Here is a 27629-nt window from a genome sequence, read left to right on the forward strand (position 1 = left end):
TCCCTGATGGCCATGCCTTCTCTCTGCTGCACCAGCTCTGCCATGACCCCGTCTTTCTTTTTTTCCTTCCATACCATAATTGCACCTCTGGCTTTCTGGTTTTCTCACTACTTCTCTTTTCCAGTCACTTTTCTCAAACTAATCCACTCAGGGTAGAGATTTTATCTCTCGTATGAGCAGGTGCTCCACCTGATGTCCCTCAGAATGTCAATCACGCCCACATGTCACAAGCAGTCAATATGCCACCTCACAGCTGCAACAGCAGAGCTCTCCTGCATCCTCAATCCTGAGCCCAGCCGCACTGTTTATATACTAATAACACACAATGCCTCAGACCCCTAACAGTTCTCACCACATACAGTATATGTAAAAGCAGGGCAGAGTTGGCTTGACAAGTGATTTTGAGTGCAAATGTACAGTGTTTGCAAGAGCTTATAACAAAAATGTTTTTTTTTCTTTCTTTTTTGGAGAAGAGCTTTGAGTTCAACCATCTCAGCTAGGGAGTAGCTCTCTGGAAGTCTGCATTATAGAAGCAGACCTGATAAACTTGATGAATGAATAATAAAGGGAGAAGATAATGAAGATAAAAACATTAGAACAATCTAGATGAGAGCAGGACATTCAGCCCAACAAAGCTCTCCAGTCCTATTAATTCTTCCAAAATAACATCAAGTTGAGTTTTGAATGTTCATCAAGTCCTACTGTCTACCACACTACTTGGTCACTTATTCCATGGGTCTGTGGTTCTCTCTGTGAAGGAAATATTCCTAATGTCTGTGCAAAATTTACCCTTAACACAATTCCATGTCTCCCCATGTTCTTGACAAACTAATTTTAAAGTCACAGTCTTGATTCACTAATTCCATTCATAATTTTAAACACTTCAATCATGTCTCCTCTTAATCTCTGAAAAAGCTCAGCTCATTTAATCTTTCCTCATAATTTATCCCCTGTTGTCCTGGAATCAGCCTAGTTTTTCTAGCACTGCTATGTCTTTTTGGAGCGCTGAAACCGAAACTGTATGCAGTACTCCAGATGAAAACCCATCATTTACATTATAAAGTTTAAGCATAACCTTTTTGGACTTGTACTACAGGCATTAGGGCACTATATAATCCTAACATTTTGTCAGCCTTCTTAATGGCTTCTGAACACTGTGATAGTGACAAGTCCACTATGATTCTTAAATACTTCTCATGAGGTGAACTTTTGATTTTCAGACCTCCCATTGGGTATTCAAATCCAGAATTTTTACGTGCTATGTGTGATATAGTACTTTACATTTACTGACATTAAATGTCGTCTGCCACAAATCTATCCAACACTATACAGTGGTGTGAAAAACTATTTGCCCCCTTCCTGATTTCTTATTCTTTTGCATGTTTGTCACACAAAATGTTTCTGATCATCAAACACATTTAACCATTAGTCAAATATAACACAAGTAAACACAAAATGCAGTTTGTAAATGGTGGTTTTTATTATTTAGGGAGAAAAAAAAAATCCAAACCTACATGGCCCTGTGTGAAAAAGTAATTGCCCCCTGAACCTAATAACTGGTTGGGCCACCCTTAGCAGCAATAACTGCAATCAAGCGTTTGCGATAACTTGCAATGAGTCTTTTACAGCGCTCTGGAGGAATTTTGGCCCACTCATCTTTGCAAAATTGTTGTAATTCAGCTTTATTTGAGGGTTTTCTAGCATGAACCGCCTTTTTAAGGTCATGCCATAGCATCTCAATTGGATTCAGGTCAGGACTTTGACTAGGCCACTCCAAAGTCTTCATTTTGTTTTTCTTCAGCCATTCAGAGGTGGATTTGCTGGTGTGTTTTGGGTCATTGTCCTGTTGCAGCACCCAAGATCGCTTCAGCTTGAGTTGACGAACAGATGGCCGGACATTCTCCTTCAGGATTTTTTGGTAGACAGTAGAATTCATGGTTCCATCTATCACAGCAAGCCTTCCAGGTCCTGAAGCAGCAAAACAACCCCAGACCATCACACTACCACCACCATATTTTACTGTTGGTATGATGTTCTTTTTCTGAAATGCTGTGTTCCTTTTACGCCAGATGTAACGGGACATTTGCCTTCCAAAAAGTTCAACTTTTGTCTCATCAGTCCACAAGGTATTTTCCCAAAAGTCTTGGCAATCATTGAGATGTTTCTTAGCAAAATTGAGACAAGCCCTAATGTTCTTTTTGCTTAACAGTGGTTTGCGTCTTGGAAATCTGCCATGCAGGCCGTTTTTGCCCAGTCTCTTTCTTATGGTGGAGTCGTGAACACTGACCTTAATTGAGGCAAGTGAGGCCTGCAGTTCTTTAGACGTTGTCCTGGGGTCTTTTGTGACCTCTCGGATGAGTCGTCTCTGCGCTCTTGGAGTAATTTTGGTCGGCCGGCCACTCCTGGGAAGGTTCACCACTGTTCCATGTTTTTGCCATTTGTGGATAATGGCTCTCACTGTGGTTCGCTGGAGTCCCAAAGCTTTAGAAATGGCTTTATAACCTTTACCAGACTAATAGATCTCAATTACTTCTGTTCTCATTTGTTCCTGAATTTCTTTGGATCTTGGCATGATGTCTAGCTTTTGAGGTGCTTTTGGTCTACTTCTCTGTGTCAGGCAGCTCCTATTTAAGTGATTTCTTGATTGAAACAGGTGTGGCAGTAATCAGGCCTGGGGGTGGCTACGGAAATTGAACTCAGGTGTGATACACCACAGTTAGGTTATTTTTTAACAAGGGGGCAATTACTTTTTCACACAGGGCCATGTAGGTTTGGATTTTTTTCTCCCTAAATAATAAAAACCATCATTTAAAAACTGCATTTTGTGTTTACTTGTGTTATATTTGACTAATGGTTAAATGTGTTTGATGATCAGAAACATTTTGTGTGACAAACATGCAAAAGAATAAAAAATCAGGAAGGGGGCAAATAGTTTTTCACACCACTGTATGCTGTCCAAGTCCCTCTGTGATGATTCAGTGTATTCTAGATTATATGGTAGTCCACCTAGCTTGGTGTCATCTACAAACTTAATCAACTTGTTACTTATATTCCTACCCAAATCATTTATATATTTTAAAAATAGCAGCGGCCCTAACAGTGACCCCTGAGGAATATCACCCTGAACAGCTTATCTCAACATTCTGCTAAATTCCTTGGAAAATGTCCCATCCCGAGTTATTGATTTGATTCTAAGGTAGAAACAGGTCTGCTCAAAGTTTACACAAGCAGTTTTTTTCTTGTTATGGCAAAACACCCCATATTAATTTCTGATGGTAACAATATTCTTTATACTATTATGCTGGAGTACAATGACAGTCCAGGCATGGTGGGTGAGCATGTCAAGCCAAATATGTAGGATGTATTATGACTGGGCCTGGAAGCGGATGCTCCATAAAGTTTTCTGATGGTGCCAGAGTGTTAAAAGAACAAACGCTGGCAGAGATGGGTGTATTATTTCAGTGCCTTAGACCGAATCAAAACAGCTGCTATCGGGTTGGAAAGAGGAGATAGCCCAGCTGATTTACAGGTGGATGTAGTCTTTGGCACAACTGCTCATTCTTAGTTTTGGCTCCTGACAGAAAAGACGGAGCTCTTTTAACTTGTAGACATCTTGACCCCGCCGAAGTGGAATGTGCTGCATGGCAGTTGCATCCCGAAGGCATTTTAAGACAGAACAAAAAACTTGTTTGTATCTCTGAATTTCAGTAGATATGCTTGACTACTGTCAGACATTTTGCAAATCTATAAAGTTATTCCAAATATTCGTAGTTTATTTTTTGTCATTGATTTTCTAATGCTAATAAGAGCACACATTATGCTTTGTCTCTTTGTCAGACAGGGTAGGTTTTTTGCAGTTGAATTGCAGTTCACATATTAACCATTCACAGAGTCTTTGTAAATTTCCCAGTTCTTTGATTTTACAATTTACAGAAGGGGAAGATAGCTTGAGCTAAATGACACAAAACAAAAATAAAGGAAGAAATATAATTGATAATGAAATGTAAGTGACTGAGAAGGGTAAGCAAAAGAATAAGTGGTCCTTTAACAGGCAACAAGTCAAAACCAGAAGAGCAAAATATACAGAGGGTTGAAAATCCAGGTTGAAGAAACAAAGGTCCTGGCTACCTATAAATATATTTTCAAAGTAAAGAACTAAACAGAACTGAGTAGCTTGTTTAGAACATATTCATAAACTCGAACTTCAAGCATACCAAGCTGCCAACTTAATTGCCAGCTGCACGAGGATGCCTCATACAACAACGCCAGGAGTCACATGTTAGTAACTGATGCCAGCTTCACACAAAATGGCCCCTTGCAGGAAATCACATCTGAATTGATGATTCTCATGATTAAAAATCAGCCTAAAATATAAATGTGACCATAATAACTGTAAAATAAACTGTAGGAAAAATCCAATAGTAATATGCTTGATGAATCAAAAATCACAGAAAATAAGCAAAACATAGTGTGCATAACAAAATGATCACAAATGAGCTAGTGTTTTGACACCTGTTCCCAAGACAGACTAGCAGACTGCAGCTTTTATTCTCAAAGTACAATACAGGTAATATGTTGCTTCAGTGAGCATATGGGAAGATTTCCATCAGCAGTCATTTTGAAAACAAGCACACATTTATTCATTATTCTTCCAGCATTACTTTTTCCAGTTTAGGGTTGTGGGAGTGTTGGAACTAATCTGCACAACTTCAGTCACAAAGTAGGAACTAGCCTTGTAGTCTTATCATTCTGACTACAGACTAGTTCAGTTTAAGATCTACCTTGCAGTTGGTAAGGCATGAAGGGCAAACAGTTTCAAGCTGTACGGAACATATTGAATGTATTGAACATACTGAGGTACTAAGGTGAAGCCTATGTAAGTTTGCCATAGAAAAGTAACATCCTTTAAATATAGAAAGTAACAGAAATTTAACAGGAGATCTCTAAGATCATAATGAAACAGAGAAGAATCCTTTATTCCTTTTAGCCTTTTATTCTGCTTGAGTAATGTTTTTTTCTGAATTTTGTGATTTGCTCCTTTTTAAATGTTCACTAAACCTTCTTAACACAATCTTTATTAAGCTGAGAAATTTCTTTTCTTACAAAGTTGGGCTTGTGGTTGGGCTTATGCTGATTCCACCTTGCCAACTCAGTAGACACTAGACATTGGGAACCTAGAAAAGACGCAGCTATGCCACCTTTTAGTTGTCAGTTACTGTGACCAGCATGATTTGGAAATTGCAGTAGATTTGGAAACAATCTATGAAACCCAAACAGCCAGTATGAAGGCTAGGATTTGCACCCAATACTCTGGAGATGTGAGGCAACAGCACTCCCCAGTGTACCACTGAGGCATGCATACATGCTTCCTTAAGTACCACTTAAAATGAGGAAGAAAGAAGCTGCATGCATTCGAAAAAAGGATGTTAGCACATAACCATCTGTACTTTAACTCTTTTGATTTAGCCCTTAGTCAAGGAAGTGGCTAACTTTCAACACTTGTTCCTTTACAGAAACAACCCTGAAGGATGTTTTAAAAATAATGTGTGTTGTGCTATATGGATGGATGAATAATACTCGCCTAGCATTATTATTTATGATCTTTCATGGTGTATGTCTGATACAAATGCAAACTACCCCAGATAGTAAAATACAATCTGGACTCACTATTTTATTTATTCCCATACATTGTGTCTAACCATGCAGTGTATGTTTGTAAATCAAATGCTGTACCCTTACCTGTTTTCAGAATTAACCTTAGGTGCCCTATTTCATGTATTAAAAGATGCTCTCAATGTCTGTTGTACTTAGCTGTGCAGTTTATTTACAAATAAAAATAACATTTCATAGAATGATGAGCCAGTTTTCATAACATAAGGTTTGTCTCATTTACTAAAACTTGGTATGCTTTCAATAGTGTGATTGGTGAGTTTAAATACAGTCATGGCCGAAATTATCGGCACCTTTGGAATTTTCCTTGAAAATGCACCATTTCTCCCAGAAAATTGTTGCAATTACAAATGTTTTGGTATACACATGTTTATTTCCTTTATGTGCATTGGAATAACACAAAAAAACAGCGAAAAAAAGCCAAATCTGATATCATGTCACACAGAACTCCAAAAATGGGCTGAACAAAATTATTGGCACCCTCTACTTAATATTTGGTTGCACGCCCTTTGGAAAAAATAACTGAAATCAAGCGCTTCCTATAACCATCAACAAGCTTGTTACACCTCTCAACTGGAATTTCCGACCACTCTTCTTTTGCAAACTGCTCAAGGTCTCTCAGATTTGAAGGGCGCCTTCTCCCAACAGCAATTTTAAGATCTCTCCATAAGTGTTCAATCGGATTTAGATCCGGACTCATTGCCGGCCACTTCAGAACTCTCCAGCGCTTTGTCTTCAACCATTTCTGAGTGCTTTTAGAGGTATGTTTGGGGTCATTGTCCTGCTGGAACACCCATGACCTGTGACGCAGACCCAGCTTTCTGACACTGGGCCCTACATTGCGCCCCAATATCTTTTGGTAGTCTTCAGATTTCATGATGCCTTGCACACAGTCAAGGCATCCAGTGCCAGAGGCAGCAAAACATCCCCAAAACATCTTAGAACCTCCACCATGTTTGACTGTAGGTACTGTGTTCTTTTCTTTGTAGGCCTCATTCCGTTTTCTGTAAACAGTAGAATGATGAGCTTTACCAAAAAGCTCTACCTTGGTCTCATCTATCCACAAGACGTTCGCCCAGAAGGATTTTGGCTTCCTCAAGTACATTTTGGCAAACTCCAGTCTGGCTTTTTTATGTTTCTGTGTCAGCAGTGGGGTCCTCCTGGCTCTCCTGCCATAGCGTTTCATTTCGTTCAGATGTCGACGGATAGTTCGAGCTGACACTGTTGCACTCTGAGTCTGCAGAACAGCTTGAAAATGTTTTGAAGTTGATTGGGGTTGTTTATCCACCATTCGGACTATCCTTCGTTGCAGTCTTTTATCAATTTTTCTCTTCTGTCCACGTCCAGGGAGATTAGCTACAGTGCCATGTGTTGTGAACATCTTGATTATGTTGCGCACAGTGGACAAAGGAACATGAAGATCTCTGGAGATGGACTTGTAGCCTTGAGATTGTTGATATTTTTCCACAATTTTTGTTCTGAAGTCCTCAGACAATTCTCTGCTCTTCTTTCTGTTCTCCATGCTTAGTTTGGCACACTCAGACACACAACAGAAAGGTTGAGTCAACAACAACAACATTTATTTATATAGCACATTTTCATACAAAAAGTAGCTCAAAGTGCTTTACATAATGAAGAGAAGAAAAATAAAAGACAAAATAAGAAATTAAAATAAGACAATATTAGTTAACATAGAAAGGAGTAAGGTCCGATGGCCAGGGTGGACAGAAAAAAAAAAAAAAAAAAAACTCCAGAAGGCTGGAGAAAAAAATAGAATCTGTAGGGGTTCCAGGCCACGAGACCGCCCAGTCCCCTTTGGGCATTCTACCTAACATAAATGAAATAGTCCTCTTTGTAGTTCGGGTTTTTCACGGAGTCACTTGATGCTGATGGTCGTACAGACTTCTGGCTTTTAATCCATCCATCATTGTTGGAACATCATGGTGCTTTGGGTAGATGGTGGTGGCGTCAACTTTTCTCCATTTTAACTGGCTTCAGGTGTGATTGCTATATTGCCAGCACCTGTTTCTTGCCACAGGTGAGTTCAAATAAGCATCATATGCTTGAAATAAAATGATTTACCCACAATTTTGAAAGGGTGCCAATAATTTTTTCTGACCCATTTTTGGAGTTCTGTGTGACATGATGTCAGATTTGGCTTTTTTTCTCTGTTTTTTGTGTTGTTCCAATGCACATAAAGGAAATAAACATGTATATGTATATACAAAAACATTTGTAATTGCAATAATTTTCTGGGAGAAATGGTGCATTTTCTGGGAAAATTCCAGGGGTGCTGATAATTTCGGCCATGACTGTACTTGGGATCAACAGTACAGAGTAATGGGGATTGTGTAAGAGAGGTGAAAAAGAGAGTGCAGGCAGGGTGGAATGGGTGGTGAAGAGTGGCAGGAGTGATTTGTGACAGATGGGTATCTGCAAGAGTGAAAGGGAAGGTCTACAGGATGGTAGTGAGACCAGCTATGTTATATGGGTTTGAGTTGGTGGCACTGACCAGAAAGCAAGAGAAAGAACTGGAGGTAGCAGAGTTAAAGATGTTAAGATTTGCACTAGGTGTGACAAGGATGGACTGGCTTAGAAATTAGTACATTAGAGGGTCAGCTCAAGTTGGACGGTTGGGAGACAAGATTGCGAGATTGCGTTGGTTTGGACATGTGCAGAGGAGAGATGCTGGTTATATTGGGAGAAGAATGCTAAGGATAGAGCTGCCAGGGAAGAGGAAAAGAGGAAGGCCTAAGCAAAGGTTTATGGATGTGATGAGAGAGGACATGCAGGTGATGGGTGTAACAGAACAAGATGCAGAGGACAGAAAGATATGGAAGAAGATGATCCGCTGTGGCAACCCCTAACAGGAGCAGCCGAAAGACGAAAAAGACTTTTACAAAGGCTTCTTCTGATGATAGTACACTGTCACACGATTGCCCATTGGGGATAGCTTAAATGCTCTGGTGTTGATAATTCCTCACCAGTCTGCAAGATAGCGGTAAATACTTATGTCTCTTCTCCTCCTCCCTCTGCAGACTGGATGACCTGACAACCATTCCACCTCTGACATCACTTAGGGAGTACGTCCACCTGGACCCTCCTCTTCCTACCTGGCCTGTATTTAACTGAAAGTGTTGTCATCTTGGACAGTCTATTTTCAGACTTGCATCTTCAGAGACATTTTTTGCTGAAAAGAACTGTATTTTGTATTATAAACCTTTATCTATTGTGATGGTCACCAGATATGGTCTGGTGTTCCAGCTAAGATGGTTCAAGGTCCCTTACCCAGCTAGGAGGCCAGTTTTAATGGAAGGACAGCTGAAGACCAATTGTACAGACTATTTACTCTCCCGACACAATAGGTGGCAGTCCGGGACTATGGTGCCTGGATTGTAGCCCATGTGGCAGGCTGGGAATTGTAGTCCAGTAGAACAGCCCTGCAGTGTTCCCTGCAGGGACAAATCCACACTTCAAGGAACCTCTGGTTGACCCAGAAGTACCTCCAGTCTGTAGTAAGGTCAAACTGGAAGTGCTGCCGGATCTTTTATAAAAGAAGCTGTCCGACCACATCCAGGCGAGCCAGAATCGTGTGGATGTTGATGAAGTTTGTCTGGCGGAGTAAAAGGAGAAGAAGAGAGGAAAAAAGACAGAGAAAATAAAAGGAATTGTACTTATGTGATATTTGTATAGCACCTGTAGAGGTATTTGTGAAAATAAATTCTTTATTTGAATTGACACTTGTGTTGGTGTGTTATAGGGTTTGGGGGCTCACTGGAACCTCTTCAGGGTACACTGTCTTTGTTTTCTTTTACAACACTTACAAAGCATCAAGTTACATGGTTATTCATCTATGCAGCGTTGCCTACTAAAATAACTTCACTTTTGAATGGTCAGAGGTGGCTTAATTGAGACACATGTCTCTTGATATTGCAATCTTCATTATATAATATTTATAAGTAGTTAACCAGCATATCAGATGTCACACTACACAGAGATGAATAACCTATTTACTAACGCTTTATAACCATAATTAAGACTAGAAGAACCCTTTGTTACAGTCTTTTTGCACAAGTGTAAATGAGCAATAAATGCATTTTTGTAGTGCCTAAACTAAAGTGCTAACATTTGGTTTTTCACTGTCTGACTTATCCAACCATGCAGTGTATTCAAAAGTCAAATATGTACTCAGTTGATCTTGAACCAGTTTTCAAAAGTAAGGCTTGTTGCTTAGCTGTATTTACTTAAACATAAGGAACACTCAATATTTGCCACGCTACTGTTTAGATCTGACAGCGCCATGGTGACAGTGTATGTGCCCAAAAAGAAGAAGCCTTTGATTTCAGTCTGTAACAGCCGGTGTAAAGTTTGGGCGCATACACCATCAACACAGCGCTGTCAGATCTAAACAGCAATGTGGCAAATTGCTCGCGTACTGAAATGACTTTAGATGCAGGTGGAAGTCCCATTTTACTTTATGGTGCCAAGCAGAGTGCAGCAGTCTATTAGCCGGCGAAAGCCCTGTGAAGAAGCTGTCTGTTGCTACAGTCCTGCCTTTGTCCAGTCTGATAGCGGTCATGGGACATCCTATTTTTGATTGCTGGTACATCAAATAGTTTTGAACAGGCATCATCCACAGCGCTGCTCTTGTGAAAAGTATGGAGATAAATGCCATCAACTCAGAGAGGGAGAGGCAAGTTCATTGTACCACGTGAACATCACTGAGAGAATAAAACTGAATGATAAAAAAACAAGCGCTAACTTTTACAAGTAGCCAAAATTTACACCAGATGTTACAGACTCATATCAAATGAATGCTTTTATTATATTGCAGAACTAATAATTGCAGCTCACTACTCAAAATGCAGAGTGCCCGGTCTCGAACCCGGGACCTTCGGGTTATAAGGCAGCAGTTCTTACCTCTGCACCATTCAAGAATACATGTTAACTCCCTGTTGATTGACATTTGAGCTGGAGTTTTTAACTCATTGACAACCACATGTAAATCAAATGTTTTTTTTTTTTACTTTGTTTATATTCTTGAATAAAAGTGCATGTGTTTATTTCATATTTGGACTAAAGTCTTCACGCATTATGCACTTCTCGTCATTATTAGTATAACATGGAAAATGTTTCTGCTTTAGGTATGTGTTCAGCATTTTTTGCATTTCTCACATTTCCTTTCATCCTACACTTACCCAGATCTTTGTAGACACGGAACACACATAAAATGCATGTATTCCAAATAACGATATACTGTATTATTTACCCTATACAACTCCAGATCTCACATACAGATAAGGATCCTTGGCTTGAGCTGGGAGAGTTGAGCTCTGTTAAGGCGGGGGATGGGACAGCATGCTGCTTGCTGCTTGTGCTGATCGACTCATTTACAACACATAAGACGCTGATGGAGAGGTGCGAAGGGATTTAAAGTGGTCCAGGATTACGAGTTTTTTTGTAGGCTTCAGGAATTCTAGTGTTAAAGCTGTCATATTTTGGATTTTGCATGCAATAACTGCTTGAATTCTGTGATTCATAGACATCACCAGGTGCTGAGGAACTTCTTTGGTGGTACTCTGCCAAGCCTCTCATCCAGCTATCTTCAGCTTCTGGTTGTTTCAGAGGCTTGTCCCCTTACGTTTTCCCTTCAGCATGTGGTAGCCCTGTCCAATTGGATTGAAATCAGGTGACTGGCCTGGCCCTTCAAGACTTTCCCATTTTTCAGCTTTGAAAAACTCCTGTGTTGCCTCAACAGTAATTTAGATCATTATCTTGTTGTAGGATGAAGCACCATACATTGAGTTTTGAGACATTTACTGGAACTTGAGCAGATCAGATGTTTCTATACACTTCAGAATTCATTGTGCCACTGCCATCAGCAGTTCCATAATCAATGAAGAGCAGTGTGCCAGTACCTGTGGCAGCCATACATGCCCAAGCTATAACACCCCCAGTACCATGTTTAACATATGAGGTGGTCTGCTTTGGATCTTGGGCAGTTCTCCACACTTTCCTTTTGCCATCACTCTGATGCAGGTTCATTGTCTCATTTGTCCACAAGACCTTTTTCCAGATTTCACCAGTCTGTTTGAAGTCCTTTTTTGCAAACTTTAATCTGGCCATCCTGTTTTTGAAGCTAACTAGTGGTTTGTGTCTTGTTATATGGCATCTGTATTTCTGTTCATGAAGTCTTCTGTGGAATGTCATCTCTGATACATCCACATCTGCCTCCTAATGACTCTTCTGTCATCAAAAGTGGAGGTCTTCCTTGGCCTACAAGTCCCTTTGCATTTACTGAGCTCGCCAGTGCTTTCTCTCTTGTTAATGATATTCCAGACAGTTGATTTGTCATTTTAAACTGTGGTATTAAATCAAATAAAATTGTGTATTTGTCCCAAACATTATGGAGGGCACTGTATTTTTTCTGTCAGAGTATGCAGTTGTAATTTAAAAGCTCTCTCCACTGCCTAGGCAGACTGTTTTTCTGTATAATGGTATGTTCTATGCTCAGGATCCTGCTGATTACATTTGGTCAGTCTTTCTACTAGTTTTCTTAAAATGTGAGTTTTACTAACTGGATTTTGGTCATAATCTTATTTGAAATGAGTAATTTGAATTTAAAGGAGAAGGGATTTACTAGGAAACCTCCATCCTCCATCTCAAAGCCTCTTCCATCCTAAATGGAGCAAACAATTCACAGCGAATGATAAAGTAACCCTGTACCTGATGGTGCGTCGAAGTTGTTTTTTGTTTTCATTCCTTATGAAAGGCAATGCATAAAGATGAACATTCAAACACTATAAGTATATTGCATTGCTTTATTCATTTACTTTTGTAGTACAAAACCTCATTGAGTCTCCGAGGATTAGAAATATTGCAAAACAGCATAAAAGTTATAGCTACAAATGTAGAAACACAAACAACGGACCATAATTACAGTGTAAACACTTGTGGTGCTTTTCATGGTTCTGTCTATACTGAGCCCAAAGGAGGTTGTGGAAATTGCCTGTCTGGCTTTTAGAAAGCTATTGCTTCATTCCACAGAGCAAACTTCATGATAAAGTAAGACAAAATTGAACTTACTGCAAAGCACATTGGCGCTATAAAAGTCTTCTGATGCAACGCTATTGAGCTAAATAGAAAGGGCTTTAGTGAAGTTTGTTTTTCTTTACAATTAACTGTTCTTCTTATGAACACCCCAGCCCAGATGATCAACCAACATGGTTTCATCTGGTAATGTGTGGCCTTGGCGTTTAGGGCACTGGACTTGAAAATGCACAGCTACCACTTCAGTTCCTACTTCTGGTACATTGTGTGACCCGCCTCTGCAAAACACTTTAATTTGCCAGTGGTCTTACATATCACTTTGAATGAAATATTCATTAATAATAGTAATGATAATAATGGTCACACCACTAAGAAAAGCTTAATGTTTGCTTTTTCTAAAATCAAGAACACAAATACAAAACAACAACCCATATGAGAAACACATTTCATTTTAAAAAAGGACTTTTTTGTTTAAAATTATTCTCACATGTGCAGAGTACTGTGATGTGCATGTCTGAACAACAAGCAGCAAGTCAACAAAATGAAAACATAATACTTGTCAAACATGGGCCTTACCTTCAACTGATCAGTTTTGTTTTCTGAAGTTAAGTCAATGTTTCTCAGAATACATAAACCATCCAAAGCCACTTCGTAAGCATACAGATTTAGTATAGTTCTTTAGATGTATTTTATAGTTGACTTGTCAGTATCATAAATTGAAACATAAATAGTGTGCTTTAAAGTACATTGCATTAACCTTTAGATCATTACACTACCTTCTTGTATCCTGTAGAGTGGACTTCTAAGCCTGTTTCTTATAAACTGCATTTCACCTCCTACAAAACTCCTAGGCATATGGTCAATAGCACTTCATCCCATATTCACACCCACCAGTTTCCTTCACCTTATTGGTCTGTAGGTAACATTTTGTCACATACCCTTCTGCTTACTTGTAGGTGCAGAAACTCGCATCAGACCCCAATATACTTTAAGGGTCCTTATGAAACCCTAATCCTTGATAGAGACATCAATTTTCTTCATGTCTCTTCAAAGATAATGGCATTATTGGATCATACTTTCATGTATGCCACCCACATCCTAACACCCCTGTGAGCCCTTAGCACCTTTATCCCTGCCGATACCAACTTTCTGCCTTGACTGCAGTTCAGGGACTGCTTTTTATGCCAGACTTGGGAATTCCTCCGGCATAACAACACTGCATCCAGAAAGCTCTTCCAAGTCAGGAGGACCCTCCACCGAACAGCAGAGTCTTCTCCTCCCAACAGCTTCCTCCAGCGGCACAGAAAGACCCCAACAGGGCTGCCTATTGAAACTACAACTCCCATGCAGCTCTGTGGGTGTACGAATGGAAGCTATGCTAAAGGGATGCTGCCACACTGTGTATTGGAGGAACACACTGCAGTCCCCATTTTGTTCATGCATTTTATTGGATGCCAGGCTAACTATGCCTTGCATCACAACTCTAATAGAGCTTTGAGGGCTGTTAAGTGCAGTTTAATAGCTAGATCTCTGCTCACTTTAAGTAGCCTAGTGGCGTTGTTTCAGTTTTTAGGTTCATTTTGAGTAATACTCTGTGAATAATTGCAGTAATCTTTTTTAATGTTTGGCTAACCAGCAAACACAGATTAATCTGAGGCTAGTTATTCTTTGCTTCTCTTTACAGCCTGTGAAAAGGAAGTCAAACTAGTGTGCCAAAATTCCTCGAATGAACATCTTCAGCCTTTCAAGGAAAAAATGGAGGACTTTGTTCTTAGTGGTAAGTTGGATTAGCTGTGAATCGTTAATACTGTGCTTGAGTCTCCTGCAGATGTCCTATAAGACGAATGCCAGTAAAAGTGCTCCTTTTTATTTCATGAATATGTTTCATAATAACAGGTGAGATTGTTAAGAAGGAAATATATTTCTAATCTAATACAGTGCGGTTTATTGGTTCCAGCATTATTGGAATGTTAGACCCACTCTCAAAATGTATTACAATACTTTACACAGTATATCACCAGCCACACATACTGCATTGTGTAAAGAGCACACAAAGTGCTACAAAACTGATACAGTTACATAAAAAAATAGGAACAACATGAATCCCAGCCTTGTAAGTGGGAACTTTTTAGCAATGGACGGAAATAAAGTACAGTTTAACCTCATTTCACTTTTCATTTCGGTGTGTCTACTTAAACTCTGCATTGAAATTATTAATTTTTAAAGATCTTTATACTATTTAAAACTTCTACAGTTTTGGAGCAACCTTGCTTCAAAGGGTAAGAAATATCCTAAAGCTTTGCCTGTAGTGAAGTTACTTTAACATAAACAAAGAGTGATATTCATGAAACATCTGCCCTTTGTGGCCTCAAACTAGTAATACTACAGAAATGTGATGCTATTGCCACCTAGTGAATTCAATTAGAAGGCATAGAGTTACTGTCCTGTTAAGTGTCGACTGAGTAGTTTAATGCCTTCTAAGAAAATACATATATTTCTAATATCAAGAAGACCAAATAACTAATACAAGCATGCACAAAGTTTTAAATGTCTTACCACAGTCTGAGATAAACCCACACTACGTTGATGTCACTGGTCACAACCTTCAGGTGGGCTGCATAGCAATGTGAATAGTGTCATTACACAAAAAAGCCACAAATCGCAGGTCCCATGAATACAATATGACATCTCAATAAGATGTTAAATATTTTATGTTTTTCGTACCAAATAAACCTTCAATAAGGGTTTTCAATATTCCAAAACCCCTAAAGAGACACAAAGAACATGAAATGCAGTAAATGCTAAATGAATAAGTAAGAAATTAAGGTAAAAACAGAATCATAGCAAAGTACAAGGGGGAGATTTCCAAGTTGATTATTTTAAAGAAGCATAAGGGAGCAGGCAAAACTCAGAGGGAAAAGCCAAGGACAAAAATTACTAAAACTCAAACTGAAAACTTCATCTAAAAATCTTTAGTCAGAAAGAAACAAAGCAGAAGTCAAAATCAACACTAGAATCTTAAAGAACTTTGAAAATAAAGAATAACAAGTCTCTTGCAAAAAAAATCCAAAACATGAAAGCTCTTATTTCTCTGCCGTGTTCTGGGCAATCTCATGGACAGCATACACAACATGAGCACGACCATAAAACACAAATGTTTATCAATTGGCACTCATGTTGAAAACCCAAGGCATGATGACATCATCAACATGCGATAAAAATAAACAGTGGACATATAACTGTACAAAAATTGTACAAAAACTTGAAGAAGGGAATCAACAAGTATTACAACATGATCCTCTCTACCTTGAATCATAGCTATGAATTTGTCACTGACTAGTGGCCTACAATGAACTGCTCAGTGTAGATTACAAACACAATATTCCCTAAATATACAGCTTTATGTGTACCCCAGGTCTACCTCCAGGCAACCTCAGGACATTTTGCAACCAATTAAAAAATCGTATTTTAGCATTTATTGGCTAGTGTACTGAAATAAGTGGCACTCTCCCATATGATCTGAACAGTGTAATTTAGAAAGGCCCCTGCTTTTTTCTGAGGTGCTCTTTCAGTCCATTTATTTCCTTGCCTGATTTTCTCACCACACCATACCTCCGCTAATCTGTCAACTATTTTATGTGGGTACTATAAGTAACTGGAAGATTTGCAGTGTGTATTGTGACTGTGAGATCTCACAGTCTGAGACAGAATCATCAGTCTTCCATTTTTGGGAATTTCCTCTAGCTTGTCCCATGTGTTAATAATTTGTTCTCCTTAAATCCCTCTGGGTGAGTTTGCTGAATTTCCTTGCTCAATTTTGGTTTGTCCTCTGGTTTGGCTTCTCTCCTTTTTTGCATTATTGCTTTTGTCTTGTCTGCAATCCGATCATTTTTGTTCATCTTTTGACTTAGTAACAATGTAGTCATAACCACCTTATGTTCTCTCTATCTTCTTTATGAAGGTGAAAAGCATTTAACCACTTTGTGAATGCACTCACAACAGAATGTTGCTGATTAGTGAATATGACAGCATTATGCTTTCAAATAACCACATTTGCATTTTGAGTTAGTTAGTTGCACACCTACTACATGATTTTGTTCAGTAGAACTAAAATTAAATGTTTAGTGAAGCATTAGCTTTCAGTTTACCAGTCCACATCCTTGCCTATTGTTACAAGTTCTCCATGGTAACTGAGGGATTGTGGGTTCAAAAAACTGAATTGAGATTTTGCTATGGATTGCTGTGCTCACTCTCCATAAATGGGGTAGAAATGCAGCAATGGCCAAAGACCTCAATGAAGAATTGTTGCTTTTCCAGATGTAGTGGAGACAGTTGAGTTGGTTTCATTATATAACAAGGGTGTCTTCTGGTTGATTTCTAGAAAAAGTATATCAGGCAAAGCCCAGAGTAAAATGGCACAGGGGCAGACTTAGGATTCAGTTATATCTCCCAGCTGGCCTGAGAGCACCTATTAATTCCCCAAAATTACATGGAAACTTGCTTGATATACCCATCTGGGTATGTTGACGCCATGACCCTCAACAGGATATAATTTGCTTTATTTTTATGTAGTGCACATTCCATTGAAGCAGATTTATAGTGCAATATTTGTGTCTTGCACCCATTGCTTGCTGAGAAATAAATTTAAATATGAAAACATCAATGTAGATACTGCTTTTACATTTTAAGCTAGCTGTGTTACCTGGCTTCACTTAGACATGAAGGGCTATGTAACTAATGGAGTACTTTTCTGCGTACGATATGTTACTTTTTAACTTATTTTTGAATATGCTACATACAATTGCCCAGGAGTAAAAAATTCATGCCATACATTATTTCTTGCTTTTCCTAGTGACTGACCTAGGCTTTTGCTGACGGTCATTGGAAAATGATAATTTTACAAGAAACTATTACTTTGAATTCAAACAAGTAATTAGTAGAAATAATAGGAAATTAGGGTATAAATATAATTACACCTGTTAAAAAAGGTAGCTTCAATCAGAATTTTAGATCTGTAATCTTGAGCCATTGCAAAGTTTTGGAGGGTTTAGATCAAAAGCAATATAAGCTGAATTATGGTTTACTTTACCTTATTACATACAACATTGATGTTTACAGGCTGAGCATGCATTGTCCACCTCCTGTATGTTCTGTCCGTGGGGGGCTCTGAACTTGCCAAGGCATGCCATTGCTCCTGGCCTGTGTTGTCACCAGTGCTTGAAGTGAACTGGTAAGCTGTTCCGGCCCTTCACTGTTTCTGCTTTGCAAACCGAAATATAGCGCCACATCATAGTCCAACTTTTGGGAGACACCCAAGTTCTCAGCCATATTGCATATATTTTACCACCAAGGGCCTTTCCTCTCCCACTCTATTGATCGAAGTATATGTACTGTATATATATGGAGTATGTGAATTTCCCCTTGGGATTAATAAAGCATCTATCTATCTATCTATCTATCTATCTATCTATCTATCTATCTATCTATCTATCTATCTATCTATCTATCTATCTATCTATCTATCTATCTATAAACACAATCAATAATCCACTGGGGACAACTCCCATTGAGTTTGTATATATTTTATACCTGCATAGTAAGGAGTAAGAAGAAGTAAATAAAATGGGGAGCATGCCATGTAACCAAGGTGGCAACTTTTCTAACCATGTCTATTTTGCACTCTGCGGAACCTTTTTCCTTCCCCCATGCTTCTGGCAGTAGCCTTCATTTGCGTAAAGCGGCAGTCCCATTTCTCTGCACAATTCCTTTCCTCCCTTTGCAGCGGTCAGCAGATAAAAGGACACAGTCCCTACAAATAGCCCACTTGTAAATCATTATTACCAACAAATATGGACAAATTAAAAAACACATTAAGACTTTCCTTTTTCTGTAATGTTACCAAATTTCAATCAGATTCATTAAGGGGTTTTTGTGATTTCAAGATATTTCATTTTTCTGTGGAGTTGGAGGAAATTTTTACTCCTAAATATTCATATATCGAAGTGTCCTTTCTTAGCAGATGCATACTGGCGCAGGAGTACCATCCTGCCAAAATTCAGCTTTTTAACTGAATGGAAAATGGAGTTTTTGTTGATGAGTGAGTCAGTCAGTCAGCCAGTCATCTTTACATTATATGTATAGATTAAGATTTTTTGGGCTCCTGATGTTAATCATGTGTAAGGCAGCTGGCGCAAACAGATGAACAAGACACTACGCAGACTAGATGCCACTTACATGCAAACCACTCTGCCTGAACCACAACAATATAATGTTATAGGAGGCTGACTTATATAGCATTCATGCTGTGTGGAGTACAAATTATGAATGGTATTACTTAAGCCGTATAACATGCTTGTGAAGCCACATTTGGAATAGTATGTGTAGTTTTGGTCTCAGTAATACCAAAAGGATATAAAAGTGCTGAGCTTCCAAACTGATGTTGGGACCTCAGGATATGAGCAATGAGGAAATACCAAAGGACTTGAATCTTGTAGTCCTCAATAAATGGAAAATATAAACTTGTGAAGGAAAAAAGTAAGCAGAATAGCTGTTACTTTAAAGTGAGTTATTCAACAAGAATGAGAGGCATAGATGGTTAGTAAACAGGTCTTACACAAACAGCAGAACATTTTTCTTCATACACAGCAGTAACTACCTCGTTTATCTTAGGAAAAATCAAATGTAGCTTATTTTGATCATATCATGTGAGTAGGAATTGATGAACAGTGTTGAGATCATTAGCACCATTTAGCTTGAGGTGGCTTGAAATTTTACTGCACTTTTAAGCCCCTCTTGCATACCAGAGAAGACCATGTCTATGCTTTAATCATACACTTCAGGCAGGTCAGCCACCACCTATCCATCTATTACTCAAGATCACTTTTTTGACTGAGAAACTAGAGCTTAGTTTTGCGATACTGCATAAATGGTAGGCCACCAGCCCTGGTGAGCATAATTGTCCAATCCTGTCATCAGCACTTGTTTAAACTGAGCCAGTTTTACATTGCAATTTAACTTATATGTACTTGCAAATCCACAGTTTGATTTACTGATTTTAGCTGGAGCATTCCCCTCATTCTGTGATCTTTGGACTTCTTAGACAGTGAGCACATCTGCCTGCACTCATTTTGTTTGATCCTAATTCTCTGGTACAATAAGTATTACAGCTTTGAAGCTTTCCTATGCATGCTCTTCATATAAATTATTTAATGTTCATCCTTCCATCTTAACCAAGACATACAGATAATCCACACATATATCAAAACAAGTCACTATGCACATGGTAAGCTGTATATACTTATGAGGGTGACTCAATGGAGCACTGCGCTTCCATGAACCGAGGTGCAGTAAACAGCCCAGTCACATTGGTTGTGGAGTTTGCGTGCACATCTTATACAAGGTTCATTGGCAGTGCTAAATTGGCCAACAAGTAATATTTATGGTTACAGGCATATGCGTACCCTTTGCTGGGCTGGCAGAAGTCCAGTGCTGGTTTTGCCAACCAGTGATGCCAAGACAATCTATTTAATAAATATGCTATTTCTTACTTGTATGACCCCTACAGACTAGTGACAGTGTATAATTGTAACAACAGACAATAAATACACCATCATAAATTAAAAGCAGCATCAGATAATATATTGAAGATACAGTATTTACATGCAATTGTCATACATTATGAGTGGCCGTTCAGTAGCTCTATGACCTTTAGATGAAGTCTGAGTTATTACTGGACCTAAAAATTAGCTATGCAGGATGACTGAAAGCCAGTCTACTCTCTGTAAGCCATCTCACCTAAGATGGTGGTGTTATCAGCAAATTTGATAATGAAATTGTAGACTGTGGCTGATCACACTATCATAGCAGGGGATTCACCCCATTACCCAGTAGTGTGTCTGAATTGAGGAACAGCAAAACAAAATATATTATGCCACGCATATTCTACACATGTTGGGGTCTGCTAATCAGAAAGCCCAAAAATTAGCTTCAGAGGATGGCATCTGAAGAAAAAGATATTTCCTATAATAAATTTGACAGTCCAGGGTTGGGAAGTGAAACTGTGTTACTGCTTCCTGCAGGGCAACACATGAGAATTGTGACATGGCAAGAAGGTGAAAGAACCTACTAGTCCTAGGGTGGTTCTTTTTGCAGCTGAGTAAATAAATGGTGCAATTCTCCCAGAGCTGTATTTTTAGTATATGTTTTTTGTTTATAGATCCTTGTATGTTTTGCTATTTTTTTCTGTGTTTATGCTCCTCGCGTGCCTGTCTGTGTGCCAAACCCGCTAAAGGAAAAGAAACCTTGTTTTAGAGCTCACACAATGTATCTCCAAATAATATCTCATAAGCCACAAGCAGAAACAGTCAGGCATTAAAAATGTGAAAAGCGGCTACTTTAAAAATATGCAGTCTCGTATTAAGACATCCAAGTAAGCACAAAATGGACTGTGGTAGCACTCAAAATAATAAACAAAAGAAGGAAAAGTTAGTTATTGATCGTCAGCTGTCTGACAAGCAAGTTCAATAGCAGCCATACTTGCATTGCCTTAAACTTTCTTTTTTAACACTTTGTTTTGCTACATTGTAAATCTCATTACCTTTTTGTATTCAGACAACTAGCATTATTTTGACTGATTTTGTTTTATGATTCTGACGCTTGGCATACTTTGTTTTTGTTTTGTTATTTAATGTAGTATACAGTGACAAAATATCTGTGTTGCATGCAAGTCTCCGGTGTGTTCCATCATGATCACCTAAGAGCACTTTCAAATGCATTTTTCTGACAGAGACCCTGTACAGAGCTTGCTTATTTGTCTAGTTTGGCGCTGAACGTCATTCAGCAGAAAGTCTTCTGCAGATGTCGGAATGGGAATGGAGAGGGAGCTAGTCAATAGTTAGCATAATTGAAATTGGCTCCTTGTTTTCAATTACTGGGAGGCACGTCCCAACATTGATGGAAACAAATGACTGACTACGTGCGCTGATATTGAGCTAGCAGAACAGGGTTCTCTTTGAAGGAATACCTGAAGAAAAGGTGTAGTCAAAGTCAGAAAATGGCCAAAACGAGAAGCAACCTTGTAAATTAATGCAGATAAACACATAAAAAAATAATAATGAACCCAGCCATAACATTATGTCAAGTGAAGTTAGTTGAGAGTGTTGGAACAGAAAGCATTGTTGGTCATTGGTTGAAGTAATAGTAAACTCCACTGCCTTTGAGCACGATGGAAGAAACTCTAGAAATGGCTGCTTATTCTGTTGGGCCAACATGCATGGTCAAGGTCTTGTTTGTTTCCTTGGCATTGACCAGATAGCTGGCTTAATGTTTGTTAATATGTTCACAGCTACGTCTATAGTGCCTTGATCTGACAGTCACACTGAGACACTATAAGCATTAGCAAAAAAATTGGGTTCCTTGGTCTTACTGATCTCCAATGCCCTGAGCACAAATATGTGACCAAACAAAAGGACTGGCGTCTGACATACAGTGTGCTCATTATTGTATGCTATCAGTTAGCTGTATGTGATGGTGTAGAGAATAAGATCAGTTAAACTCCTTTAGTAAATGATTTGATTTCTAAAGTTATAAAGTTATTCAGGGGTGTTGCTTAGCAGTACTATTAGGACATCTTAAGCCGTCTTTGCTGCTTGGTAACAATACTGGTTTTCTTTACAAAGGGTCTTTTTATTGGAAGTAAAATTAAAGCTGTTTTTGAGTACTGGGGTTATCACTGGCCTTTCCCAAAAGTTACAAAATACTTTGCTACCTCAAGGCATCTGGAAAGGCTGTCATTTTGCCCAAGTTCAGTTAGTCTATGCATTTCATACAGAGTTCTGAACATAATTGTCATGATTTGGTATGGTTTTTGCTTCTCAAACACCACCAGTGTTTATTTCCTTCATTAGGTCTGTCTTCCAGCGTTCCTAGCAGCATGGCCTCTGATGTTGGGATCCATGTTCAGTCAAAGCAACGGGATAAAACAACGGCTTTGAGTGCAGATACTTATCCGATCTGCGGATACCAAATCACTAAAGTTTTCACGCGTGTACTTTCAGTTTTGACCCACTTGTTGTCTTGTCCATGATTATTGTCTCTCGTATTGGGCTTTGGTTTTGTTTTGTTTTTTTTGTTTTTTACATGCATTTCCCGGTTTTTGCTTTATCTGGTTTTTCTGTCAGTTCATTAACAGAACAATAATTAAGTAAACTATAATTCTGTCCCTTTTCTAATAACACCTTAATTAGAACAATAAGATAATCCATCTAATAATACATATTAGACCCACTCGTGAACACACTAAATCTTTAATCATACCCTATGGCTCAGTTATATTGCATATAGAGTTCATAGTTTAATTAGTAATTGGGAAAGCAGAAGTTGGCCTGGTGGTGCAGGGCTAGCTCTACTGCTCCAGAGTAATCAGTTTGAAAAACAGTTCAGCTGCCAGTGTAGTGTTTGAATGTTTTCCCCACATCTGTATAGGTACTCACATTTCCCCCCCACATCCTGAAGATGTGCAAGTCTGGTTTATTGATGACTTTTAATTATCCCAGTGTGAGTGAGTTTTGGACTGACATTCTGCCCATGTTTTTTTTACCTTGTGCCTTTTGCTCTTAGGATATGCTCAAAGATGAGTCAATTGTAAACCGGCCAACACTCACCATCTTGATTGGTGAATTGACTGGAACAAACTACTAAGAGAACAAAAGAAGACTTAATAAATAAAAGTGGGAAGGCCAAAGACCAGATCAGAAACAATCAGGCAAAAAAATAACTGACAAAATGGTCAAAATCTTAATAAAATGCAAAAACCTGAGTATCACTAGAGCACATTGCTTGATCCAGCAGTCTCCTTTGTTTTCCAGTCTCCCTCCCTTGTGTTATGATTTTATCAAAGCCACAACTTTACTTCTTTTCAGCCACTGTTGATATATATTCTGATTAGTAGGGACATCTGGGTAACAGTTTTAAATCACAAGAATGTAGTATTCAAAATTACTTAATTCAGAAATGCCTGAAGCTGCCAAATGCAGTTTTTAACTTGACAATTTTCAATAATATGTGTTTGTTTGGATTTTTGACGTTTTTTGCTGCCCCTATGTAGATTTTTTTCAGATAGCCGATTATGAAGTGAGGAAAACAACAAAGTCTGTTGGCAATAAAAAGCCGGATATAGTTGGACTCGACTTAGCTGGAAACATATGAAGGACTTGGCATCACTGCCTAAATTTTCAAAACTAACATCAGTGATTTTGCACAGAAAATTAAAAGAAAAATATTTACAATTTTTTAGTTGAAAGTAAGCAAGTCTTGTTTATTGTTTCTTGTTACATTCTTTGTGTGATGAAAGGTATGAAATATTTAAGAATTTTGTTTTTCTTTTCTTTGATCCCCTTGAGGTGCTGTTTTTTTATTTTATTTTTGCTTTCAGACTGAAATATTCTGTCATGATCATGTTAGTTTTAATACAATTTGTGTAACCCTTTTAAAGAAATAAGCATTTAGAACACTCATCTGTCTTCTTTCTGAATCTTGCTTCTATCATGTACTGGATTGGAGGCAGTAGACAGTTTGTGGTGGCACCAGTCTATTGCAGAGAAGAAATTCCCAGGTGTGTTATTTGTGAGGTGCACCCTCTGTTCTTGTAAGCTTTCTTCCCTCGTCTCAAGTAAGGGTTGATTGACACAATTTTCCAAAGTGTTCTTCCAAGTGCCCTGAGATGCTCTGCAAGGCCTCTGTGACATCACAGAGCTGTATCAGCCATGACCAGGACATTCACACATGCCTACTGTAAAGATTCCTGCTGATGTGATTCAGGCCTATCCAACCAGATTTGTACCAGCATGTGTTTAAAAAATATTTTTTAAAGTATTTTTCTTTTTTGAGGGAGTCATTAGCTGACTAAAATGAGAGTATGCCACTGGATGTATAACTGGTCCCTGTGTGCTATAGGTTAGCACCTCATGGCTGATTTGCATACATAATTAGCCATGTGCTACCCTTACAAGTCAAAACAAGCCTTGAAGGAGCCCTCCTCCTGTTCCTACTCCTCAGGTCAGAATGAGACATTGTGAAATAATAATTATAACAAAAGATTTTTTACTGTCTACAAGGCATTTATAACTTCTTGACTGGAGACAAAATGTCAAAGTATATGCACTGATAGATCAGAAACAAGGAAGACTTTAGAGCTGTGCCCAGGGCTGCAACATCAAACAGTGGAAAGAGCCCATTCCAGTTTATGGCATTAGCCAAGGTGTGCTCCTAGATTGGAACTCTATGTGCGTTATCTAGTCATTCAGGTATAAAGTAGATTCTTAAGCTAATATAATATTTGGGCAGTAGAGAACAGCGTAGTGGAAAATTGAAAACTCTGAATGGCAGACTTTTCAGAAATACATTTCTTGCTGACTTTGAAATTGCTTTAGTCAACTGGCCACCCACTCAGCCTCTTTATTTGTATGCTTTATGTAATTAGTAATTTGTAAAATTTACACTTGCATATTACCTGAGAATTTGTCATAACACTTTGCACCTGCACTCAGCGGAGAGCACTGTACAAAAATAAACTGAATTGAATAGTGTTGATCAACCGTAAATACAAAGAGGGAAGCTCATAAAAGTAGAATCTCTGAGTTAGCAGTATGCCTATAGTACCTTCTCTCTCTGTCCACCATCCTTAGAAATGAAAATGATGTCTAAATTTTGAGTTAGTCCTCTTTTTGAGATTTAGGCCTGAATTTTGCATCTTTTCTAAGACTATAAGTACAGTGGCTCTTACAATTACTGTAGTATTTAGCAATCACGGTAGCTTTACTGAATAATTTTTTTATTTCACCTTTCAAAGTTTAAATAGTAGCACAAAAGTTTTGCCCTTTAACACTGGTTGACATGTCCTCTGTATGGAGATTGAATTTTATCCCCAAGTTCTTCATAGATGCTCTGGCTTTGCTCCATACATAAAAAACATCTTCATAGGTTATTTAGTAATATCAGATTGGCATGGTGTGAGTGTGAGGGTGAGCATGAGAATGCCCTGGGGCAACTGGTCCACTAGAAGAAAAGATTATTTCAAAAGCAGAATTCCCCTCCAGGACATTGCCCCTTCTCTTGATTACAGAGCATATGGCTGGTTCTGTTTTCATGACATTTGGTAACTTATGATTCGTGTGCTGCTTCCAGCTCAGATGGTTAGCCTACTCTGTGTCAATGAAAATAAAACTGGGTGACATGTTGCTGTTCATATTGGTTGGATGTAACTGTATTGATTTGTTTTTTTAAGCGGATTCATTAAGGTACTTTAATCTTTTAAACTAGTTGTGACAGACATAACTGTTTTCACTACTCAAGAATATCTACTTTTAAAAAGATGAAAGGAGGAATTAAACCAACAGCTCGTGTTCACCAATATGTACTGTTAAACAATAGTCTCCTTCTCAAAAGATGCAAATAGGTTGTTATGATGTAAGATTGCCTCCATATGTTTCAGTTCAGGCACAAAAAAAACCTTCAAGCTAAATAGGAGGAAAAAGTAAATCCGATCCACAGGTGGGAAGACATGCTCAGAAGCTCTCTTGGTTCATTGTCCCAAGGAGACCTGGGCAAAGGTTATGCATTCTCAGTAAGATGCACACTAGCCATATTAGACATGATGGGTTTTTTGAAAGATGTTCATTTAGATATGTATGGTAAACGTGGCATCTCCTTGGAGATTTTTACATTCATGTTGGACCAATAGAATGGTCGATGTCAGGATCAGAGAGGCAAATGCAATCCTGGAATCTTTAGGGGTAAAGTAAGAATCATACTTGGCAGGACTGTCATTTCAGCATTAGTACCCTCACTCACTGACACCTGGTCAGTAGGAGGAAACCAAAAACCAGTTGTACAAGAACAAAATACATATGGCAGAGACCAGATAGTGAAAGTTAATGATAATGAGAAAATGGTGACATTCTCTACCAGAAAGACTCATTCTAAACAAGATGATGACGAAATATTGACATAATACCATGAGAAAAGTTCAAATATGAGACAGAAAACAAGATGGATGAATGGACTGAAAATTGTTCATCAAGTTGGCAAGTGCCAGAATGGCTAAATGGATAAAAGCAGGCATTTTACATCAGTGCATATATTACAGTGCATATATCATATTTCAATAAATTCCAGTTGGGAAGTAAATAAATGTTTTCATGTCCATAGGCCCTGCCTTCCTTATGCTCAATGAGGTCTGAACAGGCTCCTGCCGCACAATGACCGTAAGATGCATTATGTTACTTGGAGAATGTTACATTATGTTACAATAGATAGATAGATAGATAGATAGATAGATAGATAGATAGATAGATAGATAGATAGATAGATAGATAGATAGATAGATAGATAGATAGATAGATAGATAGATAGATAGATAGATAGATAGATAGATAGATAGATACTTCATTAATCCCAAGGGGAAATGCACATATTCCAGCAGCAGCATACTCATAAGGAAACAATATTAAAGTAAAGAGTGATAAAAAATGCAGGTAAAAACAGACAATAACTTTGTATAATGTTAACGTTTACCCCCTAACCCCCAAAGGGTGGAATTGAAGAGTCGCATGGTGTGGGGGAGGAACGATCTCCTCAGTCTGTCAGTGGAGCAGGACAGTGACAGCAGTCTGTCGCTGAAGCTGCTCCTCTGTCTGGAGATGACACTGTTTAGTGGATGCAGTGGATTCTCAATGATAGACAGGAGCCTGCTCAGCGCCCGTCGCTCTGCACAGATGTCAAACTGTCCAGCTCCATGCCTACAATTGCTTCTGTAACCCCAATGTTAAAAAAATCTGGTCTTAATGCTGACAATCTTAACAATTTCCGGCCTATTTCCCACTTACCTTTCCTGTCAAAGGTTCTTGAGCGTG

At 38.6% G+C, this 27629-nt stretch overlaps 1 protein-coding gene across 2 annotated transcripts in view; it reads left to right on the forward strand.

Annotated features, from left to right (window-relative positions):
• The window catches only part of LOC114667097 (formin-like), a 613004-nt gene that overhangs the window by 448355 nt on the left and 137020 nt on the right, over window positions 1–27629 (forward strand). For both annotated transcript variants that reach the window (XM_051920062.1, XM_028822231.2), the window contains one exon: window positions 14405–14497. In XM_051920062.1, coding sequence (XP_051776022.1) covers window positions 14405–14497 — 93 coding nt within the window. The remainder of the gene's footprint in view (window positions 1–14404; window positions 14498–27629) is intronic.

The sequence above is a fragment of the Erpetoichthys calabaricus genome, chromosome 16 (assembly GCF_900747795.2).
Source record: "Erpetoichthys calabaricus chromosome 16, fErpCal1.3, whole genome shotgun sequence".
NCBI lineage: Eukaryota > Metazoa > Chordata > Cladistia > Polypteriformes > Polypteridae > Erpetoichthys > Erpetoichthys calabaricus.